The following is a 27,317-nucleotide window of genomic DNA, read 5'->3' as shown; positions in this document are numbered from 1 at the left end:
ATCAATAGGCCCTACTGGTGGAGACATAATTTTGCCCTGATTTTGGTATGTGAATGTGCCCATGTTCCGCCTTCATTTTATCTAGTAATTTTCTCCCAGAACTGTTGCTTGCTTCTTTCTTGTTCTTTGTGTTGTTTGAGTTCTTTATCTGGGTGGGTCCTACTTTATAAAATATCTGAATGTACAAGCATATAGATAATCAATACATATTATATACACATGTATATAGATATATACATGCACATATAATAAATATACATTTATACTCATAATACGTGCACACATGTGTATATAATTTATATGTATGTATGTTATATATAATAGTCTATTGTTTTGTGTGTGTATATGTGTAAGGACATATGTATATAATTCTATATGGAAAAGTGGAAGGATATTAAACTTTTATGATAATACATTATTTAATGTATAATTTAGAGAAGCTTTAAAAGTTTCAGTATTTAAAGAAAAGAGAACAGTTTGCTAATTGAGAATTTTTTATTTTATTTTTTGTCAGTCATGGGACTTACTCTGGGCCTGGGTGCTGTCCCTCAGCTCTTGAGCTCAAGGCTAGCACTCTACCACTTGAGCCACAGCACCACTTTCGTTTTTTTGGGGGGAGGGCAGGGGGGTCCGGTCATGGGGCCTGAACTCTGGGCCTGGGCGCTGTCCCTCAGCTCTTCAGCTCAAGGCTAGTGTTCTACCACTTGAGCCACAGCAACACTTCCAGCTTTTTTTATTTCTGCTTATGTGGTGCTGAGGAATCAAACCCAGGGCCTCATGCATGCAAGGCAAGCGCTCTACTTCCCAGCCTGTCCACTTCCAGTTTTGTGAGTGGTTTATTGAAGATAGAGTCTCACAGACTTTCCTGCCCTGGCTGGCATTGAACTTCATCCTCAAATCTCAGCCTCCTAAGTAGCTAGGATTACAAGCATGAGCCACCAGCACCCGGCTAATCGAAAATGTTTTTCACTTTTCATTTTTATTTGTGTATGCATTTTTCCTCTCATTACTTTTTAGAAATAAGTTTGTCTTAAAAGTACTTAAATTTTAAAACTCTTTGTTCTATAGATCTGTTTATCCAGTATGAATATAGATGATAATAGTACTTTAATTGTTGGTGAAAGATTTGTTACATTAGGGCTGGGAAGGTAGCTCAGTGGTAGAGCGCTTGCCTTGAATGCATGAGGCCCTGAATTCGACTCCTCAGCACCACATAAGCAAAAAGAAAAAAGCTGGAAGTGGCACTGTGGCTCAAGTGGTAGAGTGCTAGCCTTGAGCTGAAGAGCTGAGGGACAGCGCCCAGGCCCAGAGTTCAGGCCCCATGACCGGTCCCAAAAAAAAGATTTGTCACATTTTTCTTTCTTGATAGAGAATAAAGTATATATTCTAATCAGCTCAGAACTTAGGTTTTTGAACAGTTTTGTTGGTTGATGCTTTTATTTTTTCATCTGTTAAACTATTAGTTAACCAAGTCAGTAGTACAATTAGAATTAGACGGGTGAGAGGTGGATGGAGATTGACATAAGAAACTAAAGTAATACAAGCATAATGGGCTTAATTAAATGAAACATTACTTGGAGTCATTCTTATTTAAATTTCAGAAAGGATCTTGCTATATAGTAAATCCAGGTTGTAAATCAAATTAGTGCTAAAAATAAGAGCCTATTTGATGTATTTAGTGACTACCTCCTTTTACATTAAATGTTACATATAATATTTACATTAAATATTACATTAAATGACCTCTTTTACATTAAATAACTGCAGAAGAAATAGCCAAGACTATCAGTTCTGAACTTTGCCATAAACAAATCAAAGAAAGCACAAAAGGAAACATATGAGCCAGCCAGATTACCATGTAATCTCAGCATTCAGAAGGCTGATACAGAATTGTAAATTGGAGTCCCATCTGAGTTACATAGCAATATCGGTTGTTTTTGAAAAGAAAAAGAGGAAATGCATTCATAGGCAGAAAAATGCTTGTTACAACACTATTACTAATTCCTCACATATATAACAGCTGTTGCTTTTCTCTACAAAAACTAAACAGATACATTAAAAATTAAATAAATTCAAAGGCTAATGGAAACATAGTTAGAAAACATTACCAAGAAAAAAATACTTTAAGAAGAATTCCCAAAGAAGTTTAAAAAAAAAAAGTTTCAGAATCAGGATTTTTTCCATGGTTTTTAAAAAGATATTTTATCTTTAATTACTTGTACAAAGGAGTTGCCATTTAGCCTTTTCCATGTTTTAGTTGCTTAATTTTTCAGTTTTAGGGATTATCAGTTTCTTGTTTAAGACAATGAAAGTTTAGTTCCCTTTTACCCATGACCTATACTTTCTACTCATCAATATAATTGACATATTATGTGTTTACATTAGTATTCCATGTAAATACTATTATTATAACTACAAATGTGCACAGCTGAACCACATAACACATTAGAATTAGTTTTTTGTTTGTTAGGGAGTAAACTTTTAGTTTTCATAGAATTGTAATTTTCCCCCATTTTTCTCTTTCTTTTTTGCTTTGTTTCCTATTTTTATTAGTAATATCCCCCTAAGCTTTTTCATACTTGTTGGAATGATCTCATATATTGTTTAAATCAGTTATTCTATGAAATGCTTCTTAGAGAAGATGCTTGATGTTGAAGATCAAGTTGCCCAGTGAGCATCCCATCTCTGCTTGCAGGATAGTACAAACAGAATGGAAGGGATTAGCTAATTCCCTTCAGTCTTTTTATAAAGGGATTTACCTAGAACCCTAATGACTTCCTGACTTCTCCAGTTGCTCCCCCTCCCCCCCATTAATACCATCACCTTAGGATTTAAGTTTTAACACAGAAATTTTTTGGGGGGTGGGGGGCGTCCAGTTGTGGGGCCTGAACTCTGGGCCTGGGCGCTGTCCCTCAGCTCTTCAGCTCAAGGCTAGCACTCTACCACTTGAGCCACAGCTCCACTTCCGGCTTTTTTCTTTTTGCTTATGTGGTGCTGAGGAATCAAACCCAGGGCCTCATGCATGCAAGGCAAGCGCTCTACCACTGAGCCACCTTCCCAGCCCCTAACACAGAAATTTTTGAGAGGTCTATACATTTAAAATGCAGCAGTGAATTGTTCAGGGACAGCTCCCAGGCCTAGAGCTCAAGCCCCACGACTGACCCAAAAAAAAAAAAAAGAAAGAGAGATCTTTCATACGATTGTTTCTAACATATTTATAAGATTATGTCTTTGTTGCCTTGTATGTCTCTCCCCCATGGTATAACCCCTGCTTTCACTATATATGATGTTGGTATATGTGGAGGGGAAGGGAAAAAACAAATTGTTAAAACAGGGATACAGGAGGACCCATTGCAACAATGAGATGTACAAGTCGTTATGTCGAAAAACGACGAAAAACGAACTTTACAACTTTGGTGGGGGGGGACAGGGGTGGGGGTGGGGCGGGAGGATACAAAGGGATGGGAAGGGGAAACAAAGCAGGAGGCTACAATGCTTGATAAGAAATGTGCTCATTATCTTACCCATGTAATTGTAACCCATCTGAACAGTATTTTCACAATAAAAATATAAAAAAATAAAAAATAAATAGTTCCTGTTTGCAGCTACAAAAAATGCAGCAGTATCTTTTTTTTTTTTTTAAGTATATGGCTTGGATTTTGTCACATTCTCCAACAAAAAGGATAGAGAAAGTAAATTTTTTCTATGGCTTGCATTTTGTAAAATGTCTGTTTAACTCTTGATAACTTGGAGGGAGAATTTTAGATTGGAAATAATTGGAATTTTTTAAATATTGGCTTCTTATGCTGTTGAGGAGTCTCCTAACCCTATTATATACAATGTGTAATTTCTAGACATTTTGGAAATCTTGTTCACTGCTGTTTTGAAAGTTATACAAATTATTCATGAGATCTGCTTGTTTCCTGTATGGCATACTCACCCTCTTCTCCACTGTACTTGGTGTCCCTAGATTTAAAACCACTTTATTTATTTACTTTTTGTTGGTTGTGGGGCCTGAACTCTGGGCCTGGGTGCTGTCCCTCAGCTCTTTAGCTCAAGGCGATCACTCTTAACACTTTAGCCACAGTGTCACTTCCAGCTTTTTCTGCTTATGTGGTACTGAGGAATGGAAACCCAGGACCTCATGCATGCAATGCAAGCACTCTACCACTGAGCCACCTTCCCAGCCCCAACAACTTTTTTTTTTTTTTTTTTTTTTTTTTTTTTTTTTTTTTGGGTCCGGTTGTGGGACCTGAACTCTGGGCCTGGGCGCTGTCCCTCAGCTCTTCAGCTCAAGGCTAGCGCTCTACCACTTGAGCCACAGCGCCACTTCCGGCTTTTTTCTTATGTGGTGCTGAGGAATCGAACCCAGGGCCTCAGGCATGCAAGGCAAGCGCTCTACCACTGAGCCAACTTCCCAGCCCCAACTTTATTTTTAATTGAAATACTTTAGAAAAGATAGTCACCTAAATTTTTCAGCTACTTCCCATTTTCACCCTCATGCTTTATCTTGTCTATTTTATACTTTTCTGTGTATTGACTTTCTTCTCTGCTTTTTCTCCTTACTTCATACTTTTATACTAAAATAAATCATTGCTAAAAAAAAAAAAAAAAAAAAAAAAAGAAAGAAACTGAGGCTGGGAAGGTGGCTCAGTCGTAGAGCGCTTGCCTTGCATGCATGAGGCCCTGGGTTCGATTCCTCAGCACCACATAAGCAAAAAGAAAAAAGCCGGAAGTGGCACTGTAGCTCAAGTGGTAGAGCGCTAGCCTTGAGCTGAAGAGCTGAGGGACAGCGCCCAGGCCCAGAGTTCAGGCCCCACAACCGGACCGCCCGCCCCCCCCCCCCAAACAAAAAGGAAACTGATCCTTTATCTACACTGTCAACCTTATGTATGTAGTTGTTTCTTGTATTCCTTTATTTGTGGAGGATATATTGGTGTCTGTTCTTTTCTGATATAGATAATTTTGCATGTTGTCTTCCTCCCTCTTCTACTCTGATTAGTTATTTGGCAATTTTTTAAATTATATAAAATATGCAGTTTTTAGTTATATACTGAATCTTCTCACATCAGTTTTATCAGTTTCTGTTTCTGTTATTTTCTTTATTTTGTTACTTTGCCTTAATTTATTCTTTTTTTGGCTGGTCCTAGAGCTTGAACTCTAGGATTGGGCAATCTCCTGTGCCTCAGCTTCTTTACCTATGTCAGATGTTTTATTGTTTGTTTGTTTTGGTCATGGGGCTTAAACTCTGGGCCTGGATGCTGTCTCTCAACTCTTCAGCTCAAGGCAAGTGCTTTACCACTTGAGCCATAGCACCACTTCCAATTTTCTGGTGGTTTATTGGAGATAAGAGTCTCACAGACTTACCTGCCCTGGCTGGCTTTGAACCATGATCCTCAGATCTCAGCCTCCTGAGTAGCTAGGATTACAGGCATGAGCCACTGGCACCCAGCTAAATGTACTATTCTTTTTTTTTTGTCAATTGTGGGGCCTGAACTCTGGGCCTGGGCGCTGTCCCTCAGCTCTTCAGCTCAAGGCTGGCGCTCACCACTTGAGCCACAGCTCCACTACTGGCTTTTTCTGCTTATGTGGTGCTGAGGAATCAAACCCAGGGCCTCATGCATGCAAGGCAAGCACTCTACCACTGAGCCACCTTCCCAGCCCGAAATGTACTATTCTTTTACAGAGAAGGATCAGAAAATGATGAGTACAACATAGGATTCTTTTCTTATATGGAAAAAGTTTCATATAGTCTTATAGACTCTAAACTGTAAGAAATACATAGAGGAAAAAATTCAGAAGCCTTGCACCAGTGGCGCATGTCTGTAAGCTACTCAGGAGGCTGAGATCTAAAGATCTCAGTTGAAATCTTGGGCAGGTAAGTCCCCATGAGATGCTTATCTCCAGTGAGCAATTCAAAAAAGGTAGAAGTGATGCTGTGGCTCAAGTAGTAGGGCACTATTCTTGAGCACAAAGAGGCCCAGGGATAAGCCCCAGGACCAGCTAAATTAAAAATAAAAAATCAGGGGCTGGGAAGGTGGCTCAGCGGTAGAGTGCTTGCCTTGCATGCATGAGGCCCTAGGTTTGATTCCCCAGTACCACATAAGCAAAAAGAAAAAAAGCCAGAAGTGGTGCTGTGGCTCAAGTGGTAGAGCGCTAGCCTTGAGCTGAAGAGCTGAGGGACAGCGCCCAGGCCCAGAGTTCAGCTCCCACTACCGGACCCAAAAAAAAAAAATCAGTTTTTCAGCTGTAGGATGTATATTCTGAGTATTGTATCACTTGATTTCCCCTTTTTATTTTTATTTTTAAGTGAGTTTAAGACAAAAATAATTCTACTGACATTTCATTAAGTCATCTAATTTTAAATCATCTACCGGTAAGCTACCTCCTTTTTACATTTTTGTTTGTCTCTCAAAGTTTATGCTGTCATTAATCTCTTCTTCTTAAACCCCCAGTATGATTCATTCATCTACATAGAGGTGATCAAAGTCCTTACTCTGATGATAGTCTGAAGGATTTTAATCACTATTTAAAAAGTCAGAGACTGGGAAGGTGGTAGAGTGCTTGCCTTGCATTCATGAGGCCCTAGGGTCAATTCCTCAGCACCACATAAGCAGAAAGAAAAAAGCCAGAAGTAGTGCTGTGGCTCAAGTGGTAGAGGGCTAGCCTTGAGCTGAAGAGCTGAGGGACAGTGCCCAGGCCCAGAGTTCAGGCCCCACGACTGTTTCTCCCTCCCCCCACCCCCAAAAGTCGTTCTATACATTTGGACTTGGAGGGAACTGTCCTATAGCTTTCAGTCTTACTGACCTCCCTAACTTCCTACATGATTATGTGGAAAATGGTCTCTGATTCAGAGATTTCAGTCTGTAGCCACTGCTGTGGGCCTGACCCAAGCTTCCCATAGTGGGAAGCTTAAAATCACTGCATCCAGGTAACAAAGAGCACAGTGCCTGTGCTATATGTTCTTCCCTTCCCTACTTTTATTCCGTACGGGCCTCCAGCTTATTGAGTGGTACTGGACACATTCAGTTATTGTCCTCAGTTATTGTCCCATAAGTCATTTTTCTCTAGAAATGCCCTCACAGATGTACTAAAAGGTATGTCTTATTAATTTCTTGATTAGATTAAGTATCTCTCAATCTAATTAAGTTGATAATCAAGATTGATTATTGCAAGTGCATTCCTTGTGAACTTGAAAACCAAATACATGTCTTAAACCGTATTTAATCTCCAAAAAGAAAACAAGAGCAAGGCCATAATTCTGCCTAACATGATGTAACTATCCCAAATATAACAAAAATATACTTAATTTTTTCCCTTAAAGTCCCCAAACTTCCAGTATTACTCAGAAGTTCAGGTCCTAAGTTTTCTCTGAGACTCAAAAGTGAACTCAATTCTGTGGAAATAAAAAGACAAATTGCATACTTCTAAGATACAGTGGCAGAAAGTAAACATTTTCATTTCAAAAGGGAAAATGAGGTACAGCTAGGAGGGATGAGACTAAATGAAACCCAGCATGCAAACTTTAAATCTTGTAGCTCCATACTAGTCATCTGGGACATACGGCAGTGAGATGGCATAGGTCCCCATCCTACAGACCTGCCATTTGTAGCCCATGCAGCCTACCTTTTGTATTGGCTCAGTTTACTGCCTGCTGTTTGCCTTGTTGGATGTTCTATGTTCCTGACATCTCCAGCTCGCTCGAGTCTCCATTGTCTCTTTAACCTTACTCTCATAACATCATGCATTGACCTCTCAGTGGCTTCCTGCAGGGAATCAGACTGTGCTGCATATTGCCTAGCCTCTCAAGCTATGCTCTGAAATCTGAGTGGAAGACTTCACGACCTCACAAGCCTTGCATTCTGCATTCCTGCAAACCTAGTATCATATGGACAACCACAGGATCTACAGTACTACTCACAGTAGTAGCCTGTGAGTGCCTGGTGAGACCATGGAAACACTTCCCCAGATGGCCTTTTGTGAACAGTGTGCCCAGATAGCACTCTCTTCTCAAAGGAAAGTCTTTCAAATGTTTTTTTTTTTTTTTGGGGGGGGGGGGGGGGGAGGTGGGGCCCGGTCATGCGGCCTGAACTCTGGGCCTGGGCACTGTCCCTCAGCTCTTCAGCTCAAGGCTAGCGCTCTACCACTTGAGCCACAGCCCCACTTCTGGCTTTTTTCTTTTTGCTTATGTGGTGTTGGGGAATCGAACCCAGGGCCTCATGCATGCAAGGCAAGCGCTCTACCACTGAGCCACCTTCCCAGCCCCTCAAATGTTTTTATACTTTTATGCTCCAGGCCCTACAGTGGGTAATGGGTGTTTCTGATTCTGAGGTATATTCAAAGCAATGTTCCTATTGTCCTGGTACAAAAAATAATCAACTTTTAATGCTACGGTTCTCTTATCAGCCACATTCTCCTTTTGTAGAAATTTAAATGCTCTCTTTTGTGGCCTAACGAACATTTTTTCAAATCTTTCTGCTGTTTTCTGCTTCCATTTGTCACTATAAACCTAGCTAAAAGCAACTAGCTATAATAATTACAAAGTTTCTGGCATGACATTTTCTCTCTCAAATGTACTATATCTTGCAATTAAACTTTGGTCTATCTCATACATGGTCTAAGGGGATGGTGAAAATATAGACTAGATTTTTTGTTTGCCACAATGTAATATGAATGACTCCTAGTCCAATTCCCAATAGAGTCCTTATTCCCATCTGAATCATCATGAGCCTGGTTTTTACTATCTGCATTCTTGTTTACCTTCTGGTTTTCTGCTTGTCCATCAGAATCACCAAGTTTTGCTTGTAGGATTCCCGGACTTCTCTAGCCTGAATCTCCATATTTTCCCATTTTTTTTCCCTAATTTTACTTTATTGTAAAGATGCTTTTACAAACCATTTCCAAAAGCTTCTGAGCCACATGATCAGCTAGTCATAGCAGCAGCCCAATTCTGTTACCAATTTTCTTGTTAGTTTTTCATCATTGACAAAAATCTGAGAAAAACAGCTTAAAGGAGGAGAAGTTTCTTTTGGCTTATTGTTTCAGAGTTATAATCCATGATGGACTAGCTGGCTCTTGGCTTCTGGGCTGTGGTGAGGCAAAACACCATGGTTGTTACTTAGTGGCAATCAGAAACAAGAAGACAGAAAGGGGCAGGAGGGTAAATAGCCCCAAGGTCATGTTTTCACCAAGACCAAATCTTACATTTCCAGTATCTCTTAAAATAAGACCAGCAACCAGAGACTCCTTCAACCCATGAACTGATGGGAGGAGACATTTATGTTCAATCCATAGCTTTCCCATGTTCTCTCTTGCCATGTGATAATTTTCACTGTCTTTGGACTCTACCAGAGAGAAGGCTAGAACTTGATATGGCCATTTGACCTTGTACCATGGGTCTTGAACTTTGGGCCTGGGCACTATCCCTCAGCTCTTCAGCTCAAGGCGAGTGCTCTACCACATGAATCACAGCACCCCTTCCAGTTTTCTGGTAGTTAACTGGAGATGAGAGTCTCCTCATCTTTCCTGCCCAAGCTATCTTTGAGCCTCAATCCTCAGATCTCAGCCTCCTGAGTAGCTAGGATTACAGGCATGACCGGCCTCAGCTGGATTTTTAAATCTTTCTTTTACCTCTCCTTTGGTTGAGTTCTCGAGATTCTGTTTTTGAAACTGAACTTTTCTCATGGACTAAAGTGTTTCATATGTTATCAGTGAATGGCAACTAAAGGGCTAGTTGGCTAATCTAAAAGTTCTAGGTACTCCTTTCTCCCTCCCCCCCCCTTTTTTTTTTTTGCTGGTACTTGGACTTGAGCTCAGGTTTTGTGCTTTTGTTGACTTTTTCTGTTAGCTGAGCTCTACCACTTGAGCCATGCCTCCAGTCCAAATGTCTTTAAAAAAATTTTTATTGTCAAGTAGTTGTACAAAGAGGCTATACCCTGCTATAAGTCAGGTTATAAGCACAGTGCATGTTGATCAATATCACCCCTTCTGTCATCTCCCCCATTACTCCCCCTCCTGTTTCTACACTTAAGTTACGTATTTTAATTTTTTTATAATGCACATTGAATATAGTGACTGAATTTGCTCTCTTCCTCTATTCATATAGACTTGGCAAAAAATCATACTAAGTAAGCCAGACCCAAAGAAACATAGGCTTCATGGTTTCCTTCATTTGTAGTAATTAGAATGTGTCTATAAATCTACAAATAAGCCCAATAGCTAGTGAAAGACAAATAATTACACCTGGAAATGATTAATTAAACAGCAGGCTATAAACATTTACACAGTGAGAAGAAAGGAAGGTATTCTTAGGAGAAGATCACGAGAACTCAATAGCTAAGTGCATATAATGATATAAAATGATGCTTTTGAAATGAACTCCAGGAAATGGAAGCAAGAGTTTTGGTGTTTTGTTTTTTGTACAGCTTGTAGTTTGATTTATTTTTCTTCTTTCCTTTTTTCTTTGGTTTACTCTCTTCTGTCTGTGTTGCTGTTTTTTTGTTTTTTTTGTTTTTAATTTCTGTACCCTTTATCTTGTATATAAGTTTGTCTGATTTGGGGAGGGGTGGGAAAAGCACAGAAACAGTAGGAAAATTGGTGAACCAATCCAGCAATGAAACCCACTAGACATTATGTTGGAAATGAACTATCTAAACTGGAGGGGAGAGTGGTTATGAGGGGAAGAACTGGAGAGAGGAAGGGAAGGGGTGACACTGTTCAAAAGGAAATGTACTCATTGCCTGTCTTATGTAACTGTAACTTCTCTGTACATCACCTTTACAATAAAAAAATAAATAAATAAATAGCCGGGTTCCGGTGGTTCACGCCTGTAATCCTAGCTACTCTGGAGGCTAAGATCTGAGGATTGCGGTTCAAAGCCAGCCCAGTCAGGAAAGTCCGTGAAACTCTTAGCTCCAATAAATCACCAGAAAACCAGAAGTGGCACTGTAGCTCAAGTGGTAGAGCACTCGCCTTGAGCTGAAGAGCTGAGGGACAGTGCTCAGGCCCAGAGTTCAAGCCCCATGACCGACCAAAAAAAAAAAAAAATTAAAAAAATAAAAATAAGTAAATAAAATCAGATACAGAAACAGGCAGGTTTTAAATGAAAAAAAAAAATCTTGATAGACCATTTTTCCTCACTTTTTGGCCAATTCTGCCTTTTTAAAATAAAGGTCCTTTGACTTTATCCTTTTTTGATACCATTCTAGTTAAGGCCTAGAGAACTTTAAGAAATGAGACTTGAAAGGAATCAAAACAGGAAATTTTAAAATATTGACATATCAGGGCTACATTCAAAGCCCTGCTATAGAATGTAATAGTTTAGAAGCTCTTAACTTTTTTTTTTTATTTTTTAATTGTTTTTAGATAATATTTGAGTCAAATGTAGTTTAAGAAATGGTACAGAAGGAGACTGTGTATGTATCCTTCACCCTGTTTTCCCCAATGGGAACATATCAATCACCTAATAACACAATACAATATAATAATACAATATTCTGGTCTCATTCATGTGAGCATATATTAAACACATCTTAGTAGTTTTATAAAAGCAATGTTAAGTCTCTTCAGTTTAGTCAGTGTGAGAGAAGGTGGGAGAGTTGTATCAGTGTAAAAAAATATTTACAGGTAGGCACACAGACAGTCGCATTGAGAAGCACTGTTGGAAGCATGCATTTCCCTTTATCTGTCGAATAGTCATTTGATCCAGTTCTGGTCAATAAGAAATGAGGGGAAACCCTGAACATTGTCATATATGGAATTGATAAGCTAATCTTGCCAAAATCCAAGACAAATAGTACTGGAACACAAGATTGAAAGAAGGAAGGATACTTTGTTCTTTATTATGTCTCATTTGCTAAAATTGCTAGTTCTGGAATCTGTTGCATCTCTATACTTTTTATAGTATAAAACGTATGTGTCCTGGGCTGGGAAGTTGACTCAGTGGTAGAGCGCTGGCCTTGCATGCATGAGGCCCTGGGTTCGATTCCTCAGCACCACATAAGCAGAAAAAAAAAAAAGCTGGAAGTGGTGCTGTGGCTCAAGTAGTATAGTGCTAGCCTTGAGCTGAAGAGCTGAGGGACAGTGTCTAGGCCCAGAGTTCAGGCCCCACGACCGGAACAAAAACAAAAACATATGTGTCCATAATGTTGGAATCTGGCTGTAGCTGGAAGCCACCAAGATATTACAGTCAATGAGAAGAAAACTGGTAGTAATATTTCACTATTTACTGTTTTATTATTTACTAATATGCTTTTCTAATATTTGTTTAAATAATAGTGCAATAAACATTGATTTATATAGCTATTTCCCCCAACAATGGGGGAATGCCAGAAATGATCAGTATTATGTTATCTCCCTGCCTTAGTTTCTGTATTTGTAGTAATGGGGATTAGACCCAGGGTGAGGGCTCTACCACTTGAGCTCTCTTTAGATAGGGTCTCATTAACTTTGCTTAGTCTGGTATTGAACTTACAATCCTCCTGCATCCACCTCCTAAGACATCAAGCCCAACATTGTTTTTTTTTTTTGTTTTTGTTTTTGTTTTTTGGGTCCGGTCCTGAGGCCTGAACTCTGGGCCTGGGTGCTGTCCCTCTGCTCTTCAGCTCAAGACTAGCACTCTACCACTTGAGCCACAGTGCCACTTCTGGCTTTTTTTCTTTTTGGTTATGTGGTGCTGAGGAATCGAACCCAGGGTCTCATGCATGCAAGGCAAGCACTCTACCACTGAGCCACCTTCCCACCCCATGCCCAACATTGTTATCACTTATTTTATCTACCTACATATAGTGTTAGTAGTAATAAGTATTTTTTAATCTTTTTGAGTGTTTTTTTGGGTACGGTTTGTGGGGCCTGAACTCTGGGCCTGGGTGCTGTCCCTCAGCTCTTCAGCTCAAGGCTAGCGCTCTACCCCTTGAGCCACAGCGCCACTTCTGGCTTTTTTTCTTTTTGCTTATGTGGTGCTGGGGAATCGAACCCAGGGCCTCATGCATGCAAGGCAAGCGCTCTACCACTGAGCCACCTTCCCAGCCCCCTAAGTACTTTTGTAACAAAAATATTAGACCATTTTCAGATTTGCTGCAAATTATTTTTTTTAGATTTTTAGTTCCCTGTTGGTGGCATTGTTTTACAGAAAATTATATTTCCAGTTGTATTTAGTCCAAGTATGAATAAAAAGCCTATGAGATGATATGGATGTATACAGAAGTTATTATGTCAACAATATGAAATAACCAAAATACCATGATACTCTGAAAGTAGGAGGTATTTTCAATCAAAGGTTTTTTTTTTTATATCTTCACGTATATTATGTATTTTTTGGCCAGTTTGCTTTAAAAAATATTATATCAATGCCAGGCAATGATGACTCATACCTGAAATCCCAGTTACTCACAAGCTGAGATCAACTCTGAGATCAAAGGATCACAATTCAAAGCTAGTCCAGAGAGAAAAGTCAAAGAGGCTTGATTTCTAAAATTACCAGCAAAATGCAGGCTGGAAGTGTGGTTCAAGGAATAAAAGTACCAACAGAGCAAGCAAGCCAAGTGAATGTAGGAGCCTGAATTCAAACCCCTATCGTAGCTGGGAAGGTGGCTCAGTGGTAGAGCGCTTGCCTTGCATGCTCAAGGTCCTGGGTTTGATTCCTCAGCACCACATAAGCAAAAAGAAAAAAGCTGGAAGTGGCGCTGTGGCTCAAGTGGTAGAGCACTAGCCTTGAGCTCAAGATCTGAGGGACAGTGCCCAGGCCCAGAGTTCAGGCCCCATGACCAGACCCAAAAAAAACAAACAAACAAAATCCCTATCGTAGTAAAACAAATAAACAAAAAACAAAGATTCGGGTGAAGTCTTTACTCTCAGCTAAGTCATTGGTATAAATCTGCAATTATAGTTTCAATAAAAGAGGGCAAAAAAAATTGAGCAGATTAAAAAATATACATAAAGCGTGTGGCTCAAAATAGATTTAATTTTTCTTCCAGAAACACGATCAGGGGCAAGTTTTGTTGGATATAGTCTTCAAGCATCTTGATTTGACTGAACGAGACTATTTTGGATTACAGTTGGCTGATGATTCTACAGATAATCCAGTAAGTGAAAGCTATTTCTTTTGTTTTCATTTTAGTTTTTCTGTCTGTCTATAATATAATTTCCTTCCTTATATATAATATTCATGATTTAAGAGTGGTGGTTTTTTTTTGTTTTTTTGTTTTTTTGTCAGTCGTGGGGCCTGAACTCTGGGTGTGGGTGCTGTCCCTCAGCTCTTCAGCTCAAGGTGATCATTCTACCACTTGAGCCACAGTGCCACTTCTGGCCTTTTCTGCTTATGTGGCGATAAGGAATCGAACCCAGGGCCTCATGCATGCAAGGGGAGCACTCTACCACTGAGCCACCTTCTGAGCCCCAGTAGTTAAAAATTTTATCTGAAGAATTAGATGTTCGATGTTTCAATCCAAGTTACTAACGTTAGATATTCATAATTATGTCAGCCCCTAGAATCTAGTACCAGTTTAATTATCAGTATCAGACAACTGAAAAGTAAGTTTAATTCATGCCTCTTAATCTAAAGAGAGAAATCTTTTAAGAGTTTCTAACCTCACTTCATTCTAAGTTTTTACTTATTCTTTAGATTCACAGTCATGGTTCTTTTGCTTGAGAATATCAGATCATAGACATAGATGATAACATAATAGAAATGTTTGACAATTTAACATTTTAACGTACTCTGAAGAACTATACCATGTATACCCAACGTATGTAACTATTTCCTCTGTACATCACCTTTATAACAACAGTTTTCAAATTAAAATAAAAAAGACCAAAAAGAAAAAAAATATATACCATGGCCAGGCATTGGTAGCATACTCTTAGAATCTTCGCTGATACTCATAATGAGCTTTAAGATTTAAAAAAAGATTTTTTTTTGGGTCCGGTCGTGGGGCCTGAACTCTGGGCCTGGGAGTTGTCCCTCAGCTCTTCAGCTCAAGGCTAGCGCTCTACCACTTGAGCCACAGCGCCACTTCTGGCTTTTTTTCTTTTTGCTTATGTGGTGCTGAGGAATCAAACCCAGGGCCTCAGGCATGCAAGGCAAGCGCTCTACCACTGAGTCAACTTCCCAGCCCAAGAAAAAAGATTTTAAAACTTTGAATTAAAGGTAGATTAACAATTGGATGCTTGGGCCTAGGAATAAATCTCCTGTAAGAGGTAAATATAATATGGTAAGGTATGAATAATGGGTGCACATATTTTATATATCACATATGCATTCGTTTATAAGACTAGAGCTAAGGCTGGGAAGGTGGCTCAGTGGTAGAGTGCTTGCCTTGCATGCATGAAGCCCTGGGTTCGATTCCCCAGCACCACATAAGCAAGAAGGAAAAAAGCCGGAAGTGGTGCTGTGGCTCAAGTGGTAGAGTGCTAGCCTTGAGCTGAAGAGCTGAGGGACAATGCCCAGGCCCAGGACCGGATCCAAAAAAAAAAAATAAGACGAGAGCTAATAATTTACTTGACATATAGACTTTGAAATTAATTTCATTGCACTTATAATTAAGAAACTAATAAAGCATGTAGCTTCATGTTTCTGTTTCATGCATAGCAAGTATAGAATCATGGGTATATTTTTCTTTAAAGTCTTCTACAGTAAGGAATTCTAGTGCAACAATCAAAATTACTTAGAGCAAAGCTTTGACTTTCTGAAATTTCTCAATGTTTTGATTTATCATAGCTTTGGCTCTTGGTATAATTGTTGTTTCATTTTGTTGTGTTACGGTTTTTGTTCTTAGATGTTAGGAAGCATGCTACCTGCTAAGCTATGCCCACAGCTCTTTTTGCTTCTTAAACTCTTTGTTAGAGGGAAGGGTGTCAATTTTCATTCTCCAGATTTTGACAGGCTGTTACAAAGGAATCTGAGATGTAGAGAAGTGCTTTAGAAAGAAACAGCAGCGAGGCTGGGAAGGTGGCTTAGTGGTAGAGTGCTTGCGTTGCATGCATGAGGTCCTGGGTTCAATTCTTCAGTGCCACATAAGCAGAAAAAATAAAGCCAGCAGTGGCGCTGTGGCTCAAGTGGTAGAGCACTGGCCTTGAGCTGAAGAGCTAAGGGACAGTGCCCAGGCCCAGAGTTCAGGCCCCACTACTGACTCCCCCCCCCCCCAAAAAAAAAAATAGTAAAAAAAAGAAACAGCAGCAGGTGCAAATATTCAAAGGGAAGAGACAGAAATGTTCTATTTGAGGAATTAAAATGGTTACTAAGTAAAGTTGTTTACACTTGTGGTCTCAGTAACTTTGGATGTGGAAATTAGAAGGATCATGGTTGTAGGCCATCTTCGGCCAAAAGTTAGTAAGCTTCCATTCAGCAAATAAGCTGGATATAGTGGTTTACATGTACAATCTCAACTATGATGTAGGCATAGGTAGGATTATAGTCTAAGGCTTTCATGGTTTCAATGGCTCCAGTGGTAGAGCATTTGTCTAACAAGTGCCAGGATCAGAGGTCAAACCCCAGTACCACCAAAAGAACAAAAGTAAAAGTGAAGTAAAATTTTACTTTGGCTGGAAGATAGAGCAATAGAGGCATAAAAGATAACATTTGAGCAACATATGAGATCATGAAGTGCTTTTTAATCCATAATAAAATTATATATACTTACATAGAACATAATTTATTCAACAAACATGAAATTTGTATTTTACATATATCTGATTTTAATGTAGTCTGTGACTAATAAAATTGAAAATTAAAGACAATTGGAAGATGGTTGGAATAATACAGTTGCTATAAAAAATAATGTTTGCTTGTAGGGGATAGGGAAAAGTATGTGCTAAAGGTAATTAGGAGATAAAGTTATTAGAACTATGGTTCACCATTAGGTATGCCATTAGGTTAGGGGTGCTTTTTGTTTTTGTTTTCTTTTTTACCTAAGTCAATGTAACTGAAGCATAATTTACATAGAATGAAATTCAACATCTACTCACAATGAAAACATCAACCAAAAGGAACCTTTTCTCTGAGAAAGGATGTCTGCTAAACATCCTGCCAATGCATCTGTGAAATATAAAGTAGAACCACAAGGAAAAATCAATACACATTCACTAGAATGGTTAAAATGAAAAATTCTTTCAATATCAATATTGGCAATGGAGCAGCATCTTTGTAACAGGTGGTATGCACTTGTAATCTCATCACTTGGAAGGCTGAAGCAGGAGATTTGTGAGTTCAGGGATAGCCTGGGCTATGCATAACAAGTTTGAGGCCAGCCTGAGCAACAGTAGCAAGATCTTATTTCCTTCCCCCCAAAATGTTTGTAAGAATTTAAAAAGATAAGCCACTTTGGAAAATAGTTTGGCAATTGCTTGTAAAATTAAATACAATGTTAATATGCCATGCAGAAATAACATTTTTTTTAAGATACTTAACCAAATGAAATGAGAACTTGTCATATAAAACCTTGTACATAAATGTTCAAGGTAGCTTTTTCTGTAATACTCCAAACATGAATTAACTTTTATGTCCATTAGCAAGGTAATGAAGAAAACTTGAAATGTATCTATATAGTAGAACAAGGAAACGACAAATAATACCAGAAGTTTGGGTAAATCTGTTGTCTGGGGATTGAAAACATTGCAAATGAACACAAGACATTTTATGGTGAGAGAAATGTCTTATTTGTGATGTGATAGTTACCTGGCTTATACATTTCTTATGACTTAGACTGTACATTGAAAATATATGCATGTAATTTAGCTCTGTCCAGTCTTTTGAAAGAGCAGTATCCTTTTGTTTAAAGTTCCAACTGTTCCTTTTTTATGAGTCTCTTATATCTTCATGTACATACATAGTTTGTCAGCTAGAATTGAGATAGCTTGTATGTGCTGGTTTTTCACTCTGAATATTCTGAATATTTTGTGAATCCTGAAGTCCTGTCTAGTAAGCTAGTAAGCTAGACAGCTAGTAAGGCTGTCCTAAGCTTATATTTGAGTTTTCTTTCAGGCAAAAAACTGGTAATGTGAAAATCCCATTTATTGAGGTTTTTCAAGAATAGAATTTGTTTCTACATGCTTTGGGTTACTTTCCAATGTCATACCCTGTATACACACAGACACATATAAAAATGAATGCCATTAGTTACCAGACATTTAGAAGATTTCTTAGAAGATTGAACCTTGACAAGAATTGGAGAGAGGGGGATCAAACTAGAGGAAACCCCAACAGAAGTAATTGAGAAGAAAGGGGGAGAGCGATTTGAGGAAACAATGGCCCAAAGCTCCCAAAATTTGAAGAAAAATATATTTATACAAATACAGGAGCTCACCAAGCTTCAAACAGTATTTTTTAAAAGTTGAGAAATGAGACAAACTTGAAAGCAGCAAGAGCAGTGTCTTAACACATACCATGGATCCTTAATAAAATAGGAACCTTTCAGAAGCAATGTGATGATAGATTAAAATGCTAAAAGAAAAAAAAATCTGAAAATTCTGTATCCAGCAAAACTATTCTTCAAAACGAGAACATTGTCAGTGCAGGCTTTTAATACCAGCATTCAGGAGGCTGGAGGCAGGAGAATCTCAAGTTCAAAGCTAGTCTGAGCTACATAGCCAGAGCCCATCTCACAGAAAACTTCATAAAGGAGAGTTAAGACATCTCAGGTAGAACTGAGGGAGTTCATTACCAATAGACCTGCTTTAAAACAAATGCTAGAGGTAAACCTTTCAAGTTGGAATGAAAAGACCCTAGACAGTAGATCCAGAGCCATAAAAAATACTGAGCTATCCCACGAAGTAAATACATGAACAGTTATAAAAGTATCATCATGATTTCAGTTTGTAACTTCATTTTTTATTTCCCATGGTATTCAAAAACATGTAAAGAGGGCTTGGAAGGTGGCTGAATGGTAGAGTGCTTGCCTTGCATGCATGAGGCCCTAGGTTCCATTCCTCAGTACCACATAAGCAGAAAAAGCCAGAAGTGGTGCTGTGGCTCAAGTAGTAGAGTGCTAGCTTTAAGCTGAAGAGCTGAGGGATAGCGCCCAGGTTGAATTCAGGACCCAAGACTGACCAAAAAAAAAAAAAGTGCAAAGAAAATAATAATTATAAAACCTATGTTTAAGGGTATATAATATGTAACTGTCACTTTGAACATTTACACATAGGGTTGTGGGAGGGGCTATGGAAAGATAGTTTATGGCTCTTTTTTTTTTTTTTTTTTGGTCGGTCATGGGACTTGAACTCTGGGCCTAGGCACTGTCTCTCAGCTCTTCAGCTCAATGTAAGCACTCTACCACTTGAGCCACAGTACCACTTGCAGTTTTCTGATAGTTAATTGGAGATAAAGAGTCTCATGGACTTTCCTGCCTGGGCTGGCTTTGAACCTGATCCTCAGATCTCAGCCTCCTTATTAGCTAGGATTACAGGCGTGAGCCACCAGTGCCTGGCTAGTTTATGCCTTTTTATTTTAGTTTTTTTTTGAACCCAGGTTCTTATACTTGCTAGGCAAATGCTCTTCCACTTAAGCCACACCCCAAGCCAATGACCAACTTTCAAGTGGTACTAGAGTTTGAACTTAAGGCTTTACCTTTGCTAAGCATGCCCTCTACTGCATGAGCTCTTCCTCCTGCCTTTTTTGTTCCATTCCTTTTACCAGAACTGCAACAAAACTCCTATTTAAAACTCTTCCTGCCTGGCAGGAAAGTCCATGAGACTTTTATCTCCAATTAACCACCAGAAAACCAGAAGTGAAACTGTAGCTCAAAGTAGTAGAATGCTGGCCTTGAACAAAAGAGTTTGAGGACAGCACCCAGGTCCTGAGTTCAAGCCCCAGGATTGACCAAAAAAACAAAACTCACTTCTCTGTAGAAGAGATGACAGGCGCATATCACCACATCCATTTGTCTCTGTTGAGATGGAATCTCAAGCTTTTTGCATGGGACAAGGAAGGGATATCTAGTGGCCCGTGTCCTTGATCCTCCCCATCTCAGCTTCCTGTGTAGCTGGGATGACAGGCATGAGCAACTACACTTGGCAAAGGAGTAGTTTTATGTGTAATTAAAGGTGATGTCAATTAAATGTAGATTGTCAAAATTTGCACATGCCATATAGCTATAGATATAGAAAGGTATAGCTATAGATATAGAAAGATAATTGCTGGGGGCTGGGAAGGTGGCTCAGTGGTAGAGCGCTTGCCTTGCATGTATGAGGCCCTGGGTTGGATTCCTCAGCACCACATAAGCAAAAAGAAAAAAAAATCCAGAAGTAGTGCTGTGGCTCAGGTGGTAGAGCACTAGCCTTGAGCTGAAGAGCTGAGGGACAGCGCCCAGGCCCAGAGTTCAGGCCCCACGACTGGACCCAAAAAAAAAAAAAAAAAAAAAGAAAGATAATTGCTACAGACTATATACAAAAGGAAAAAAATTACCACTAAACAAACACAAAGTAGGGCTGGGAAGGTGGCTCAGTGGTAGAGCACTTGCCTTGAATGCATGAGCCCCTGGGTTCAATTCCCCAGCACCACATAAGCAAAAAAGAAAAAAGCCAGGTGGCGCTGTGGCTCAAGTGGTAGAGCGCTAGCCTTGAGCTGAAGAGCTGAGGGACAGCGCCCAGGCCCAGAGTTCAGGCCCACGACCGAACCCCCCCAAAAAAAAAAAACAAAAAAAACCAAACACAAAGTAATAGAGGAAATGACAGACAAAAACAAAACAAAACCCTGTTATACAAAGAATATACTACCCAATCGGTCATTTAAATGTAAATGAATGGAATTCTTGAATCAAACATTGCATTCATGCAACAGAGAAAGGACAGCTTCAATAAATGGTGCAGGGAAAACAGGTTGTCTACTTGCAGTAGACTGAAACTGGATCTGTACCTCTCTTTGTATTAAAAAATGAACTTCAATTGGATCAAAGAGCTCAAAGTAAGACGAAACTAAATCTACTGCAGGAAATGTAGGGAAAACCCTGGAAGTTACAGATACAAGTATGTTTTTTTTTAGCACTCCAGATGCCCAGAGGATGGGAGTGAGAATTGACAAATGGACTATGTTAATTTAACTAACTACCAGAACCAGAAAGTGACTCATAGAATGGATTAATATCCAAAATATAAAAAAGCTCAAAAAATTAAACAGAGAACAAATAATCCAATTAGTAAATTGGTAAGTGAACTGAACAGTTCTTAGAAGGAAAAATACAGATGACTAATAGATACATGAAGAAATGTTCGTATCTTTAGCAAAAGGAAACTTCAGTAAAAACTACTCTGAGTCTTATCTTAACCCCAGTCCAAATGGCAGCCACCAAAAAAGCAAACAACAAATGCCAGTGAGGATGGGGAGTATAAAATATGAAGATATAAATGTTTCTTAGATGACAAACTGTCACAATGTTCTAAGTATTTTCATGATCCAAATTAGATGTATTAACTGTAAGTACATCCTCACTTTTTACATAATATTGAGATACTGAAAAATGTAGTGATAGAGTGGTTCCCAAGTTTTGCCATATTCAGTGCTTACCAGGGGAAAAACTTGTTGAGACTGATGGTGATGTTTGGGAGATATACTGATACAGAAGCAGCAAGCATGGTCAGTCTAATATTCCACCTATTGATCTGTGGAAAGCAGTAAGCATTGTAAGTATTTTACATTGAGGAGAGAGCAGCCTAGTAAGGTAGAAATCCAATCTTGGCATTAATAATGAGAAGAGGACTGGAAGCATGGCTCACATGATAGAGCACCTGCTTAGCAATCACAAGGTACTGGTTTTAAGCAGTACCACATAATAATGAAACAAAGTAACTTTTACATGTAAACTACATAGAAGGGGGTTTGGAACATTAGCAAAGTACTCAGTAAATACTAGTATACAACCAAAAAGGACTAGTTTTCACTGGCATGATTATAAATGATATTGCATTGATGCAAAGAAACAGTGAACAGTTTTGGAAATTAAAATATTGTTACAGTTTTTTTAAAAAGCTCACTAATCAGGATAGCATAGATATTACAGAAAACTAATGCTTTTGCATAGTAACATAATAAATACCAGGTTACATCAGACAAGTTCATAATCTTTTCAGATGGAACTTTTCTAGAAATTGAGGCCCCATAGGGTGTTTGATCACTACATTTTGACAAATACAAGAATTAACTGTCCATATGAAATAGTATTATATAATATTCACTCAGTAAACTAGAGTTTAGAAATTCATTTTGAGAAGAGTAGAAACATCTTGTGAAGTAGAAATTCCTACATGAATTCATAGTTAATGGTGAAGTAATATCACTTATTAATGTTAATATATTAGTATTTCCTGGCAAAATACACTTTAAATTCATATATTTTACATCATAGACAGTCTTTTCTAGGAGACAGCACAATAATCCAGTTGGTACAACAGTTCTTGACAGAAGTATAATCTGACCATTGGTGATTATATAATCTAAGTGTCCACATACAAAAGAACAAACAAAGATGGAAATTTTAATGCTTGCTTTCATGAAGCAGTGAACGAGTTCTAGTGAGAAATTCCAAGACTTTAAGCCCCAGGACTGGCACCAAAAAAAATAGAAAATCATATTGATGAGTTGTAAAGAAATTAGAACTGTTAAAAAAAAAAAAAAAAAAAAAGAAGCCAGGCGCTGGTGGCTCACGCCTGTAATCCTAGCTACTCAGGAGGTTGAGATCTGAGGATTGCAATTCAAAGCCAGCCCAGGCAGGAGAGACCGTGAGACTCCTATCTCCAATAAACCACCAGAAAACCAGAAGTGGCGCTGTAGCTCAAGTGGTAGAGCACTCGCCTTGAGCTGAAGAGCTGAGGGACAGCGCCCAGGTCCAGAGTTCAAGCCCCAGGACCGACCAAAAAAAAAAAAAAAAGAAATTACAGCTCTTACATATTAATGGAGGGACTATGGAATAAGGACATTGTAGAAATAATTTTGGAAATTCTTCAAACAGTGAAATGAACTTGACATGCACCCAAAAGAGTTGAAAACATGGATAGAAGAAAAACTTGTTCACAATAGAAAAAATAATTTTCACAGATATTCATAATAGGAATTTTTTTTAAAGAATGAGTTGTTACCTACCTTAACTTGAGTGAACTTTGAGAACATATGGGGTGACAGAAGAAACAAAAAGACCACCTATTTATATTAAATGTCCCAAATAAGTAAATCTATACAGACAGAAAGTTGCTTTCTAATTATGGAGGACTCTGAGGAGGAGCATAATAGATATAAGACTTATTTGGGAGTTTATAAGTAATATTCTTGAGTTGGAGAATGGCGGCAGTTGTAACAACATGATAAATAACAGAAAAGTACACCTGACAGTAGTGAATTTATGATATGTAAAATACATCTAAATGAAAAATGTCATATAAAAATAATGCTAGGTCTGTGGAAATAGCATTTTACATATTGTTGAATATTACTAAGTTGTCCACCATTGAAAAGATACCGTTTTCACTCTTTTTTTCAAGCTGCAAATAAAAGTACCTGTTTTTCTCATATTGTGTTGTGGTATATGATTTAAAAAAATTTTGCTCTTTACCAATTTACTATTGAAAGCTAATGATCTAGGAAAGTATGTAATGTCTAAAACATAGGAAAGGAGCTGGGGTGCTGGTGGCTCACGCCTGTAATTCTAGCTACTCAGGAGGCTGAGATCTGAGGATCGTGGTTCAAAGCCAGCCCGGGCAGGAAAATCCATGAGACTCTTATCTCCAATAAACCACCAGAAAACCAGAAGTGGAACACTGTGGCCCAAATGGTAGAGCACTTTCCTAGAGCTGAAGAGCTGAGGGACAGCACCCAGGGCCAGAGTTCAAGCCCCATGACTGACAAAAAAAAAAAAAAGATAGGAAGGGAGGGTGGTAGACATATTTTTTTTGTTATTTATTTAAACACTACTTAAATTCCTTTAGCTTTGAACTTTGATTTTTATCCATTGTGTAAAGGTCTTTTTTCTTCCTGATGTGTAGGGCTTTAAGTTTTTTGTTTTTTAATTAATAGTATGTTTTTACTATGAATGTTATAGCAATGCTCCATTTTTGTGGAGCAACATAGCTAAAACTAAGGAATTTGAAAAAAAAAACTTAGGAATTTGAGGTAGAAGAGATCATTTAAGGCAAGCCTTTGTACCTCAATACAGAGAAATTGTAAGGTTTTAAACAAAATAGTGGTATCAAGTTTATGTTTTCAAAGACCACACTTAAGCTTCTGGATGGAGATGAAGAGATTACTTAGAAAAGAAATTGAGAGAACAGAAAACAATCTATGGCCAGAGCCTAGACCAGTAGAAAGATTGAGAAAAACTGGTAAATTCTGGATATGTATAAAGGTAGAATTGGTGTGTTTGATGTGTTAGATGTTGCAGATAATAGAGACGAGTCAGTAAAATATAATGGGACTTAGGGGTGTAGAGCACTTGGCTAGTATGCATTAGGCTCTCTCTAGTTTGATCTCAGCACTGCCACCCCTACCCCACTCATATATATATATAATTTACTTTGTATGGACTCAAATATGGGTGGGTGAGTAGGAGTTAGATTTATAAGCAGTGACACATACACATCTATATAGTATTTTGAAAATACTACATTTAGTAGCTCATTTGTTTTTTTAATTTAAACTGAAATATGTTGATAATTGAAATATTTTCTAAATTCAGTTTTAATTTTTTGGAAATAGGCCTTAATGGACATTCAGAAGTACTGAGATTGCCTAAAATCCTCACACACAAACAGCCCTTTCCTTCACCTCCCAAACTAAACATTATCCCAGGGACTTAATTTTAAGGAATAGGGTAGAAATTGTAAAAATTTCTTGAAAAGTAAATTGTCAAGTTCTGTGGTTAAAATTTTGTCTGCATGAGTGTGTAAAGCTCAACATTTTATTTAATGAAAAGTGAAGAGAATTTGTAAAACTTGCCAGATAAAATACATTTACAGAAATTACTTATTACTTTTGAAGTAGAGGTTAGTACACATTGTATAACTGATGAGAAATAAAAAAAATACTTAAAGCTGGTACAAATACATTCAGTAAGTTCTCACATAATTTGTTATAATTGACATGAACATCATTGTCTATAATTTAATGGGTTTTCTTTCTACCTAGGATGTTTCCAAAATACAGTTTTTGGTGCTAATCTTTGAAGCAGATTTATAAGAACTGATATGTTAGTTATTCAGGGAAAATAGAAATCTGTCTTTATTTTTCAGAAGTGGCTGGATCCAAACAAACCAATAAGGAAGCAGCTAAAGAGTGAGCATACATATTTATTTGATGTTTTTAAAATGTGCCTTTTAAATACAAAGGACTAATATAAACTAATTAATTAGAACTACTTTTATTAATTTTAGGAGGATCTCCTTACAGTTTGAACTTTAGAGTCAAATTTTTTGTAAGTGACCCCAACAAGTTACAAGAAGAGTATACAAGGTGGGTTTTTGGAGCATGTTTCTCTGCAACACATTGTCAAAACACTAATAGTAAATTTAAATTCAACTGTTTCTTCCTCTTTTGTAGTACCTGGGAGACTTTCTGGGCTTTAGAACCTCAATATTTGCCCCATCTGGCCAAAGGCAGCCTCCTGAGCCATAGAAATGTTAATTTTTTTTTCTACTTGTGAACAGTGGTCAAAAAGCACTGCTATAATTAATTGAGATAATTAGATGACACTGAAACTTTTCCAAGGCAAGATGCATAAGTGAGAATTTTCAATTTTTTTTATTGTAAATGCTTATTTTAATTGTTTTTTCTTTTTATTGAGAATATATGCTTTCTACAGCATATAAATTATGTACAAGAATAGTGATCAGTAGGTACCTTTTAATTTTTTCTTATTTGTTTTTAATCTTTGCTTCCAAAGAGAACATACAGGACTTTATAAAGGATGTTTCAGGGCATTTACTAGCATATTCTGTCTTTACCTGACCACTTTACTGCCCGTTGAAGTCTGATTTTATGTTCCTATCTAATTTTGTTGTCTCTTTAAATTTGGAAAAAGTACACAGAAACGATGTAGATGAGTGTTTTGATAGTGTTCTTGAATATTAGTGAAATGTTTAGGGTTAAAAAGAAAAATGCTGGGGCTAGGAAGGTGGCTCAGTGGTAGAGCGCTTGCCTTGCATGCTTGAGGCCCTGGGTTCAATTCCTCAGCACCACATAAGCAGGAAAAAAAAAAAAAAAGTGGTGCTGTGGCTCAAGTAGTAGAGTGCTAGCCTTGAGCTGAAGAGCTGAGGGACAGCTCCCAGGCCCAGAGTTCAGGCCCCACGACCGGACCCAAAAAAAAAAAAGACAAGAAAAGAAGAATGCTAACAGTGTTAGGATTGTCATTAAAACAACTGAAAAGACAACTATGTGCATTGTTTGAAAGAATTAGTAATTTGTTTTATTAAAAAAGAATATTAAGAATTAGTATACTTTACCTTCTATAAAATTCTCAGACGTAAGAATAGGTCAGTGTTTTGGAGTAGAAGAACAAAACAGCAAATTAAAGCTATGTAATTAGCCTAAGATGTTATTTTTCAGTTATTTGTAGTTTTCCATATTAAATCACTAAGAAAAATTAGGTTGAAGTTATTGGGAGTCTTTTTCTGTGTATTTGTTGGAGAGGGCTGGGTATTACTTTTGAGTAATGGGAAAACTCAGGATTAAGCTCCCCAGGTGTCTGTTATTAGAATTGAATTTTTCCAATTTCTAGCAAGTAATACTATTTCCTTTCTATAAGACTCAGACACATTTTAATAGACCAAAATCACAGGCTAGGTTAGCCTAGGACTAACTAGTTTCTAGTTGGCTAAATGAGTAAGTTAGTGAAATTCATTAGTATGTGTTTATTTGTGTAGGATTTATAATATTATATCAAGGGCATGTACAGACACTTTAAATATAAGATTATTTCTTCACTAAGGACTTTCTTTTTTTGTGGACTGTTCCTTTTATTGTGGTGCTAGGGATTGAAACCAGAACAAAGGCCTTGGGCATGCTAAACATGACTCTAACATTGAGTTACATAATAATTTTTAATTTTTAATCATAAAAAATGAAATAAGCCTAACCGGGCACCAGTGGCTCATGCCTGTAATCATAACTAGACAGGAAGCTGAGATTTGAGGATTGCAGTTCCAAGCCAGCCTGGGAACGAAAGTCCATGAGACTTTTATCTCCCATGAACCACCAGAAAACCAGAAGTGGTGCTGTGTCTCAAATGGTTTAGAGTGTTCCCCTTGAGCTGAAGAGCTCAGTCAGGGACAGCACCCAAGCCCAGAGTTCAAGCCCCACGACCGACCAAAAAAAAAAAAAAAAGAAGTAAGCCTGATTTAAAAAATAT

The 27,317-nt window shown here is 38.0% G+C and overlaps 1 protein-coding gene across 3 annotated transcripts in view; it reads left to right on the top strand.

Moving 5' to 3' along the window:
• Ptpn4 (protein tyrosine phosphatase non-receptor type 4) overlaps positions 1-27,317 on the top strand; it is a 150,227-nt gene that overhangs the window by 41,006 nt on the left and 81,904 nt on the right. Inside the window, exons 3-5 of one of the 3 annotated variants that reach the window (XM_042685237.1) lie at positions 13,974-14,081; positions 25,204-25,246; positions 25,345-25,423. In XM_042685237.1, coding sequence (XP_042541171.1) covers positions 13,974-14,081; positions 25,204-25,246; positions 25,345-25,423 — 230 coding nt within the window. Of the gene's footprint in view, positions 1-13,973; positions 14,082-25,203; positions 25,247-25,323; positions 25,424-25,520; positions 25,692-27,317 lie in introns of those variants that run through there. The other 2 variants (XM_042685236.1, XM_042685238.1) reach the window with 2 other exon arrangements.

The sequence above is a fragment of the Dipodomys spectabilis genome, unplaced genomic scaffold, assembly GCF_019054845.1.
Source record: "Dipodomys spectabilis isolate Male_0828 unplaced genomic scaffold, ASM1905484v1 ptg000094l, whole genome shotgun sequence".
In the NCBI taxonomy this organism is placed as follows: domain Eukaryota; kingdom Metazoa; phylum Chordata; class Mammalia; order Rodentia; family Heteromyidae; genus Dipodomys; species Dipodomys spectabilis.
This window is presented reverse-complemented; position numbering and strand designations above follow the sequence as displayed.